Here is an 11,658-nt window from a genome sequence, read left to right on the forward strand (position 1 = left end):
GAGTTTTGCACATGTGACTCCAGTTGTGCCCATTGTCGTTTAGCAATCAATAAAAACTGTAGTGTCATATCAATTCAAATGTTTGTAATATTAATGTCTGAAGTAACCTTAAAAATGCATTGATAAAGATCAACGCGAGACTCAATGGGTAGTACAGAGATATTAAACTTCTCTCTCTCTCTCTCTCTCTCTCTCTCTCTCTCTCTCACTCACTCACTCACTCACTCACTCACACACTCACACACTCACACACACACACACTCACTCACTCACTCACTCACTCACTCACTGATGAGGTCACACACTGAAAGTAGCACAGAGACTCTTTTGGATGTCATTGTCTTAATGCTGCTGTTAAGATCGGAGTCAGACAGCAACAGAATGAGAGCACACACTTCAATGGAGGACAATGTGAAATACACAAACTTGTTAATGAAAAGATACTCTAAACAGATATTCTTACTTTTCTGTACTATACTTATTTTTAAATTCACTGTCTGTGTAATTTAATTCTGGGGTTGTGTTGTCTAAAATTAAATAATATAGAGATCCTTTATTGATACTGAGGAGATCAACATCTCTGAATATGACTGAATATCAGAATTGAGGAGTTGTGTGATCATTAAAATGTGGACTTTGCTTTAAATCAGCTGGCATTTTAAAGAACTTGAGTGTTTAACAGTGCTGTATATCACATCTTACACATCAACCCAAATCTTCACACATAAACATTTGCTTATTTGCGTTCATCAGAGAGCAGCAATTTTAGAAACCCAGTGTAAGACATCTGCTCTCGTGGTTTTACAGACACGCACACAAAATATAACACCCCATAAATATTACATTACATTTTTAATATTTAAGTTCACAGTTGTTCCTTGGCTTTGTTTCAAATGCATTCCTATATTTCATATGTAACTTTGAAACTTAATTTCAATCTTTGTCTTGACCATAAACTCAGTAATTATTATCAATATTTAAGATATCAAGGTTATTTTTCACACAATATTCTTTACATGATTTTATGTATAGTAGATCACAAATAATGGCTTTAGCTGTCTTCTTACAGGCATGGTCTCATATTTCTAGAGGCATTTATAGATGTGAAACACATATTGCATTTATAACATTATAGTTATTTAGTTTGGAGGGTTAAGGGCAATTATTGCAGTTTTTTATTCTTATGCATTTTTTTACTGTAAACCATTGACTGAATTGTGTTTTCTATTTTCTGCAGATGATCGTATCATCAGTTTTATTTGATAAATAACAAAAGCAAGCAAATCTTTACAATATTATGCTGAATATACATATGAATAGTAAGTAGTACATTTGACCTCTTTTGGGGGAGTTCAGTCAGACTGAAGCTCTTGCACAGACCACATACAGACGGATGTATTGCTGTAGTCATCAAGTTCATGTCCAACACTTTAAAGTATACTCAAACACTGAGTGATCAGCTTCTAGATTATTTTTTATTAAACATTACAATCTCTTGTAAAATTATAAATACACTTTGTTGTGTAAAATAATGATGTGTTATAGTAACCTGTGGTAAATCTAAAGTTTAATAATCAAAGTTAATCTTTTTCACCTCTTTGTATACAGATGCATCCTTTGCTGTGTGATCACTAAAAGCAATCTGATTGGCTGAGGCTCGCTGTGATGTCTTTCCTGAGCGACCACTGAAGGAAACTGCAGCGTATTCAATGTCTTCAGTCTGTGAGGTGTTTTTATTGATTTTGCCTGACTTTACTGTGACATCAGCATATGTGATTTCTCCCTATGGGTAAAAAGTGTAAACAACATAAATGTCATTATATTATTAATTAAAGAGCCCTTTACAGTATACTGACGTATCTGATTTTGTGATAAACCTATGATTTATTTAAGAGCTTTAGGATTTTACTACACCTGTTATTAATTTAATCTCTTGGTTAGTTATGTTTTTATTTTAGCAGTAGTCTCACCTGTTGTAAGTCATCAGGGCTCTGTGTAATATCTTTAAAAAGAAAAAGAAGTGGTCAGTAACAGCGTGATACAAGCTTAAGCAGAATGGTTTCAGAAAAGAGGAAATGAGTCAGAAATGTAGAAGTGTGGATGAACGAGAAAAAGTGTGAGAGGAAAGAAGACAACATGGAGCCCAGTTTATTAGATCTTAAATACCTAAACATCTTTAGGACAGCGAAATATGAAATATACAGTTTCAATAGTTTGACAGAATTAATATCTGTACCCAATTTAATGAAACTTAAATGTGTAATCTTGTGCAATGTTAATTCTTAATATAGAAGAAACAGTTAAATCTGATGAAAGAGTTTATGTGAAGTTTACTCACAACTAACAGAAGTACTGGCAGCTCTTCTGCAGGAACATAAAAAGAGAAATGTTAAGAGTATTGCTGTGATAACCTGATGCTAAATACTGATATTAAACATATAACGCTTAAAGACTTCACATGGGTCAGAAATGGAGCCGGGTTTAAAAAGATGCCCCAGAAATGACAGTGTGACATCAGAAATGTTTATGAAAATCAATTCAAGAGAGCATATATTAGACTTTCATTTTAATAATTGCTGCATGTGTTGTACTGTATGTTCACATACCGGTTTTTATTTATGAGTAAATATCCCACAGAAGCTAAAGTCATAGTGATCAGTATTACAGTAACAATCCCTGCAGTAGCAGCAGTGGACAGAAGAGGAGGTTTACCTGTGGAGAGATGAAAAGAAAAGCTTTTAATGACAAATGTTACATGTTGAGATATATTATAAAGCGCTGCTCGTACCTTCTTCAACTTTTAAGGTGGTTACTCCTGATCGACTTCCACTAGGATAGGTTGTGTAGCCACAGCTGTAGACTCCCTGATCAGTCAGTTTCACATGTTTGATGATGATGGAGGCGTCAAAGGTCAGATTTGGGTTTGTACTAAAGCTGACTCTGTTTTTCAGGAATGTGTTGTTCGGGTTAATGCCATGTTCCACATTAAAGAGAATGACTTTTACAGAAACATTTTTATTGGAGGGATTTTGCCAGGTCCACTCAACTTGAATTAATTTTTCTTCTGTGGGTCCATGGACAAAGTGGCATGGCAGTGTGACATCATAACTCTGGTATGCGATGGTCTCAGAAAGAATGTCAACTCTCTGACCCTGAAGTACTGGATTAAAGGATAGAAATGTGTTAATGTAGTAATTACATAACTGTCATAGTTTCATTTTATTTATGCAACATTACAAGAAATTAAAAATGCATCATTTAAAATGATAATTTTGTTAAGCATCAGTTTTTAATAACTAAAAGGTAAAAGCAAAAAACCCAAAACCATTTTTAACTTGTGTACTAGATAATAAAGTTTTAAAGAAAAACGTGATGTGTTGTGGTTATTTAAGTCCTTTAAACTATTAGAATAGTATGCAAATCAAGTTCAAAATGAAAACACTTTTTATTGATATTGATCTTGTGTCCCAAAGCCATTTACATTTTTCAAAAAGGATACTTCATGTGCCAGAAACTGTTTATACTGCCACCTGAGAAAAAAGCTAAATAAAATATATTTGCTAAAATAAAAATGATAACAGAATAAACACTGAATAATAATCACTTACCTGTTAACAGTCTGGTATAAGACAGCAGTAAAGGAATAAACTTACTAAACAAGTCCATCATAAGCTTTCATTTCAGGGACAAAAGCTTTGCTCGACTTTAAAACTTGACTTTCAACAGCACTTCCTGTATTTCCTGGTAACAGCATGAGTGCTTGAATGAAATGAAGGTTCTTTTTTCAAATTTTTTTTTTGCTTGCTTGACACAGTCTATGTAACACATTAATAACAAAACAACATATAGAGGAGTTAATAAATATACATCATTTTATATATGTCTTGAAGCTTTAACAGTAAAATTGGTTCAAGCTATTAATCATTTTGGACCATCTTTTGGTACATTTAAGAGAGCTTTTAACATTTTAACCAAGAACCAACCTTTCGTAACCAAGAATGAAAAAATTTTTTTAATTTGACTGAAGATTATTTTCAATGGTCAGTTTTAAATCAAGAAATGTAAACATTAAATGCTCAATATGAGTGCTGTGTAGTTACTGGACATATAAACATATCTCTTTTATTTGTATTTGTTTTTTTTCAGTGTAAATATTTACCTCACAGGTTGTTTTGTGTACATCTGTAAACTGACAGTGCTGGTACTGTATTTACAGAAGATTACTTTGATGAATATCATGATATATCATATGAATATATTTCACAAATGAAAGAAAGACATCAGGTATCAGCATTTCATTCTCTCCTAATGCTAAAGTTTCTTGTTTTATCTGCTTTCTAACAAACACATTTCTGTGCTCTGAATTATTAAGGGCTCTGAATAACGTGCAAACAAAAAGATGAATATTTCCAAATACAGTAAAAAATCTTTTTAATTATAGTAACCCAATACTTAAAATTATTTTTAGAAAAAGTCAGGGCGTTCATGTCAGGTGCGAGTTTGTATAAGCATACTTAATTCTGACCCCCCCCCCAAAAAAAGAAGATTTAATGTTATATTCATTATGGCTCAGTCCATCTTCAATGTGTTGAAAAAATAAACGAACACTGTGTTAAGTCCGGAAGGAGGAAGAGAGCATTTTACTTGTTGCTTATTACTGGACCACCAGGAACTGTTTCCCAGAACTCACGCTCCTCGCTACAGCCCCCCCTGGTGGATTTCCCTGAGGAAGGACCTTCTTTCTCAGAGAGGGGGCACATTATGGTACCCGCACCCCGACCTGGGGAACCTCCATGTGTGGTCTCTGGACTGGACGCGGAGGTTCTAAGTGATTTAGCGCTAGAGGTATCTAACGCCGGTTTCACACCGCATGCGTGAGCAGTGCGTAAGCGGTGCGTGTTTTTTTCGGCGCCCATGTTAACAAGTTAAAGCATGTACACCGCACGCGTGAGCATGCTTAAACTGTTGAAGGGAAACACGATCGGCTGCTTCATGCTGTCAAACACTGAGTGAATTCTTTATTTTATCATAAAACTTCAGAGAAACTGATTTTATAATGTGCCATGGGCTTTTTATGTCTATAATTGTGTTTTGTGTCTATATCTGACATTACACGGACCAGAACAGCACGAAAACAATGTGGGTTAAACAAATCACAGTTATATAAATTACACTGACCTTCAAAAAGCGTCTTAAAGAGGTTTTGCTCATAAATGCATGTAAAATAATGTAATGTGAACTTGAGATTTTTATACTGTTATTTAAACTGCGCTGCAAACGCAGCCGGTGTGAAAGAACAATGGCCACGCGCAGCAAACGCTCTCCTCACGCGCTGCTCATGCTGCGCATACGCGCTGCTCAGGGCCGTGCACAGGGGGGTGGCCCGGTGGCTAGAGCAACTGCCCCTCTGCCCTTATCAGCTGAGGTGCCCCTCTCACCAACCGCCAACCCCAGTCAAAGTGTTCTGTTACCGCTCGTCTAGATCCACCTTTTCTGGTAATCCACTTCGTGATTTCCCGCCCGCTACATGCATGCATCTCTCACAATCTGTGTCCACTCTTTGAAGGGTGGAGACGACAGTTTGTCATATTAACAGGTAGATTCATTACATTACCTCAGTTGTTAAGCTGCTCAATTAGTAATTTGGTAGTTTGAAGCCGAGAGAGGTCGTGTACTATATTTATTTTTGCTTGGTTGTTTTCTCGTGATCACGACTTAATTTTCTCCTTATCTCGAGATAACAGTTGTATTCTTGTGATGTGATTAAAGCTTACAAAAGAACATAATTTTTAGACAGCAAAAGCATATTTAGGTAAATTAGCATGAATGAACAAATTAGATTTTACTTGGATCAGGGATTCGCTCAAGATGAAACAGATTTGCCAATAATTGACCATTTGATAGTGAGGTGAATTTAGGGACCGTCTATAAAGTATCTCCAAATACGTTTTTACTTTAAACAGCATTAAAATGGAGTTACTTAAAGCAACACTATGTAGTTTTTTTACCTTTAAATAATGTCTCTAAAATTATTTCAGTGATAGAACAACTTTTAACTGGACAAATTGTACTGTTGCTGCAACCTGAGCAGCCTCCTAGCTGCTACAAGCACACTCTGAAAGTGGCAGTGGAGGGTAGGAAACACAGCCCCGCCCCTCCCCCTGCCTGCATGATACCAGGCACTGTTGCGCTTTTCAACCACATGGGGGAGCTGTAAGTCATTTTTACATGGAAACTACATAGTGTTGCTTTAAAGTCAACAAACAGTCACAAAACCAACTGTAAAGTGTTCATGTGGTTGTCAACTATGCACACCTTTTTAGATTTTTTATTTTTATTCAAATAAAATGTTAAATACTATTGAAGATAGAAACGTGTACATTGTTACTTTAGAGATGGTCCCTAAATTCACGAACATCAAACTTTATTTATTTATTAAGCCTATCGACAATGAGCTACGCGTGGTAACCCAAAATATGCATCAGCAGTCCACTTCAAAATAAACGAATATTATGGACAGGAAATTACATTATGGCATTTGGATTATCATGTCAGGATAACATGAAAACAACTTTTGTTATCTCGAGATCATGAGAAAACAAGCAGCAAAAATAAAATGTGGATGACCTCTCTTGGCTTTCGTATGTTTTTGTATTTCTGTGGGTAATGATTTGCTCTTGGTCTTCTAAAAGTGCTAACAACTTAGCAAGTAAACATTCTTAGAATTACAGTGATTGTCTAATATAAGTAACACAAAATTTGCTGTTGTTGGCACACTTTGTAGACAAAAAAAATAAAAACAATGTGTTCACAAAAAAAGAAGACTGCAAAGGAAGGCTGCAAAAGCTCTTCAAAATTGTAAACATGGATTCAAAGCTTCAGCGCGTAAATCATATAGAATATTAAGCAGTTTTGTCACACTTTAATTCTTGTTATTAAGTATATTTTCCATTATAATCACTTCTCTTTTTCTGATACTAATCTATAATATATCATATTGTTAAAACCATATAAATTGTGCCCTCCCCCAGTGCCCCCTTTTTGGTTTGGGCCACTGCCCCGCAAAATGTCTGTGCACGGCCCTGGTGCTGCTCACGCATGCGGTGTGAAACCGGTGTAACACTATTGCTGCAGCTTGAGCGCCGTCCATGAGACAGGTTTACACACTGAAATGGAACCTGTTTGTCGACTGTCATTCTTCTTAACAAGAAAACCCACGAGAATGCCCGATCAGCGTTGTGCTTTTATATCTTCAGCATCGGTTGGAGAGGAGGCTGCCCCCCTTCAGAGATCAGGTGGTGAACCTGCAAGCGCTGCCACCAAAGGAGGCAGACCCAGCCATGGCTTTGTTAATGCATGTCTCGTACACGCACTGCGATTGTATGTCGACGGAACGCAAATATTTAGGACCTCAGATCAGCTCTTTGTCTGTTACGGTGGTCAGCAGAAAGGGAAAGCTGTCACCAAGCAGAGGATGTCTCACTGAATAGTGGACAATCGCCCTTGCTTATGAAACACAGAGCTACAGTAGAGGGAATTACCCTCAGAAGATCTTTGTTTATCATCCTGGAGCCGTTTGGATTTAATTTGTGAAGGATGGACGCACTTTTTATTGGACTTGAAGGTCGTGGACCCCGTAACATTACATTTAATCAACTGAACAGGGGCGTAACTATCGGTAAGCAGGGTAAGCGTTGCTTACGGGCCCAGACCAATCAGGGGCCCGCCCGATATGGAAGAATTTGATTGACAGTCGGCGGGCCCTATCACATATTCGTTGCTATCCGCTGTTCCCAGGCTTTCTCACGGGTTTTCAAAGGGGCCGTCCGGGGCTAAGCCCCGGCACATAGGCTGAAGGTCTCGCTCTGCTCTTGCCAGTGTACCAGCTGCGCTTGTGCGCGTGCACTCGCTGCGCTGGTGCGTGTGCACTGAAGTGAAGGGAATAATGCGTTTTCATTCATTATAGGGCATACTCACCAACGCAAGTTTACGATTTGCACGAACAGATTACATACAAAGTCAATGCAAAGACGCAACCAGGTGCGTTCTCACAGGGCGATGCAAATGACGCGAATTGGGTGGCGCAATTGCCGCGAAAACATGCGCTTTCCCCTTAAAACGTGTCTTCGCGCAAGTTATGCAACTCAAGCGAAAAAACTCAGAACTGCAAGAACACGCTCTCACACAGGATCATTTGACATTGTAGAGGAGAGAGAGAGAGGTAAGAATGGTGCCCACGTCGAGAAAACTTAATAGAAGACTAGAAACGTGTAAAGAATTAAAGTATTTGTCACTCATTTAATTACAGTATGTTAACTGGATAACACTGGATATAACTATTGTATAGTTTAATAAAATAATGTATTTTGATTACACAAATCAAACCTAACTATATGATTGTTTTTAGCTGCTGACCAGCATAGGGAATCTCTATGGCTAATTTATAAGACATGTAAGAGTCTTTTTGGTATCTTATGCCTAGAATTATTCAAGGAGGTTAATTCTTTTAACTTCCTTTAAAGTTTGATCAATTGTGCATGATGACATGTGCAACAAATGGATATAGGGTGTCAAACTCATAGATTTGCATCATTTAAAATTCAGATGCTCTTTTTAAAATATTTGGGGTCAACCTCTGGCACAGCTTTAAAGCTGAAACTTATCAAATCCTGTCAGAGGTCCAGAATGTCATTGAAACACACCAGTGGCTTTGCTGTCATCAGTATTAAACATGTTACCCATCGAAGTACCCCTCCCCGCAGAGCCCCCCCACATAACAAATCCCAATTTAACCCCTGAATGTAAGTGAGCATCTTTTTTATGTATTTAGACCTAGGTGTATGTGTGTGTGTAGTCATAGCAGTGAGTAACAAAATGTTATAGTGTGCTGTCACCAGCAGTGTTGTTTGGTGCATTGTCACCGATGTTATGTTTTTGTTGTGGTGCGCGTAGGCTATTTCTGATTTTGTCAGTCATCTCATGTCTCTATGATCCTGTCCTGTCCCATTCATTGTAGCCTGCTTGTGGACATTGCGTCATCACGTGCTGTAGTAAAGGGCCCACCTTGATAATCCTGCTTAGGGGCCCGGTGTTGGCTCGTTACGCTACTGCAACTGAAAGATCTAAAACATTTTCTAAAATATCCAAAAATGTGTTTGTCTGAAAAACGATGGACATATGCAACTCGGACAGCTTGGGGGTGAGTAAATCATGGGTTTAATATCATTTTTGGCTGAACTATCCCTTTAAATTGATAGCTCACTCTATGAGAAGTGTGGCATCATCTTGGGCTGTAGCTTCGCTGAAAGACATTTGTAGAGCTGATGGCTGGGCGACATCTAACACTTTTACTAGATTTTATAGCATTCTTGTCGAGCTGGTATCCTCTCAGGTTATCTCCTCAAACTGGTGAAACACAGAAGGTCAGCTCCTGTGTCGACTTGCAGCTCCCTTCTGGTGCTATACCATAGCGCCATTATGGAATACTGTTAGTGACGAAATGTGTACAAAAAAGTTTGGTACTTGTCCACCACCTCGGCGGCCATTGTTGTGGATCATCGGCTGTCAGCCTCTCACCAGAAGGAAGGAAACGGAGACGTCACATCCTGTCGCCACAGTTTGCTGTTCCATTGCTGATACCGGCTAGGTATGCTTGGCTTTCTCATTGAAAATATCTGATTTGGTATTGTACATCCAGCTCATTTTATACTCGTACAGCGAGGCGGCGCCAGCAGATGCAAATAACTGCATGCCAAGTTCATTGACATTTTAGTAGCTTTTCAAAGTAGATTGGTCCCGCGAAGCTCGCTCCCAATTTGTCGGTCACACTGTGACATCGTAGTGACCAACTAAAAGGGAACCACAAATCTAAATGTTAAAATTAAAGAGGATTTTAATTGTGAAACACATGTAAAGAACTAACCACAATGTACAAGTGAGATCCAATCATGATTATAACCGCAGCGGTCATCATGAGACCTCCTGCAGGGGGAACTACGCTATGAAAAGTTGTGTTTGAATTCATGCTGCGCTGCAAGAATGACAGACAGATGACATCAAAGTACAGCAAGGACAATTCGAGTTTGCTTTTTAATCACTCTTGCTGTAATATCATCTTCCAGTCAGCTCCTGCGCCGTAGCATGTTTGAACACAAATGTAAATTATTACTATTAGTAATATACTGTTTAGATATTTGGTAACGCTTTATTTCGATAGTCCACTTTAGACATTTTACTAATTATAAGTAACTTTGCAACTACTTATCAACTACCAATCTTTAGAGAATTAGTAGACTGTCTGCTTAATATCTACTAACACTTTATTGTGATGATATCTCAACAGACATTCAACTGACTATAAGTATCTTTTCAGGTGCATGTCAACTTATTCCACTAACCCAAACCTCTTCCCTAACCCTTACAGGCTACTAATACTCTAATGACAGTTAGTTGACGTATAGTTGCAAAATATTATAAGTTAGTAGACATGTAGTTGCAAAGTTATTTATAGTTAGTAGAATGTCTAAAGTGGACTATCAAAATAAAGTGTAACCAGATAGGTTCACCTAAAAATATTCAAAATGATCTTTAATGAGCACCATAATAGCCCGTTAATTTCTGCTGTTTTGTTCTGAATTCCAGAGTATGGCAATTGCCATACGCAAACGCTGTCCCTGCTCTGTAATCCCACAACACGCCAAGCAGTGGCGGCCGGTGTCTTCTCTTCCGAGGGGCGTTAATTCAAAATATGTGTTTGGAATGTCATGTGTGTTGCTTGTCATTTAAAAATATGTGTTTTTTGTGTCATGTAAAAAATAATACTATGGAAGTGAATGAGGTTCCTAAACGGTTTGTTTACAAACATTCCTTCAAACAATGGGTCTCAAATGTGTGTACAGATGTTTTAACTTACAAATCATGATTCAACCAAATCTTTCGTACTAAAATTAATTTTAAATCTATGCAAAAATGTAAGAACAACTTAGACCACACATACACAATAATTACGAACAAGAAAAAATAAATAAAAAAATAACAAAGATATATATATAGGGTTCTTTTTCCTTGTTCATTATTATTGTGTATTAGAGTGCGGATCGGGCCGCATTTTTCTGTCCGAGCCCGGCCCGCGTCCGAATGGGCAGTAACCGAACCCGACAGGCATTAAGATATTTATGTCCAAGCCCGATCCGAGCCCGAAATAATTGCATTGTCACAGCAACATAAACACATTTCTGCACACATGAAGATGGATGGCGATAGTTCATCTTAAAATGAAACTTTAAAGTTTATCAGCTTACCCCCAGACCATCCAAGAGGTAGGTGACTTTGTTTCTTCAGTAGAACACAAATGTAGATTTTTAACTTCAACCGTATGGAATAAATTTCCCGCCTAATGTATTGAGGTCACGGATTAAAAAATAATATGCATGAATAAAATAATAATAAGCGCAAATCAGAACTTTAAACAGATTTAAAGTTATATTGCACAAAACTGAAAAACGAATGCAAAGTTATCCATATTGCATACAAAATGACGTTTTCTTTGATTATATTTTTCATTTTTTTCTTCTCTCATATATTCTGCTCATATTATTTTTTTTGTATGCTTGTGCTGTTTTTCCCTTGCTCTTATTTCCACACTCTGCGCTTGCATTT

The 11,658-nt window shown here is 37.5% G+C and overlaps 1 protein-coding gene across 1 annotated transcript; it reads right to left on the reverse strand.

The window, feature by feature from the left end:
* Positions 1-1,163: 1,163 nt before the first annotated feature.
* On the reverse strand, positions 1,164-3,724 carry LOC135743431 (uncharacterized). Its single transcript, XM_065261142.1, has 6 exons — positions 3,609-3,724; positions 2,789-3,160; positions 2,607-2,712; positions 2,339-2,364; positions 1,971-2,002; positions 1,164-1,783 (listed from the first exon to the last, which is right to left on the reverse strand). Exons 1-6 carry the CDS (start codon positions 3,667-3,669, stop codon positions 1,568-1,570), a joined length of 813 nt encoding a protein of 270 aa, XP_065117214.1. The 5' UTR covers positions 3,670-3,724; the 3' UTR covers positions 1,164-1,567.
* Between the last annotated feature and the right edge of the window lie 7,934 nt (positions 3,725-11,658).

This window comes from Paramisgurnus dabryanus, chromosome 13, assembly GCF_030506205.2.
Source record: "Paramisgurnus dabryanus chromosome 13, PD_genome_1.1, whole genome shotgun sequence".
Taxonomy (NCBI): Eukaryota; Metazoa; Chordata; class Actinopteri; order Cypriniformes; family Cobitidae; genus Paramisgurnus; species Paramisgurnus dabryanus.

Coding starts and splice junctions, on each gene's coding strand:
- LOC135743431 (XM_065261142.1), bottom strand. CDS start 3,669: ATGATGGACTTGTTTAGTAAGTTTATTCCTTTACTGCTGTCTTATACC. Junction 2,713..2,788: donor CACCTTAAAAGTTGAAGAAG/GTACGAGCAGCG, acceptor ATCTCTCCACAG/GTAAACCTCCTCTTCTGTCC. Junction 2,003..2,338: donor TGCCAGTACTTCTGTTAGTT/GTGAGTAAACTT, acceptor TTCTTTTTAAAG/ATATTACACAGAGCCCTGAT.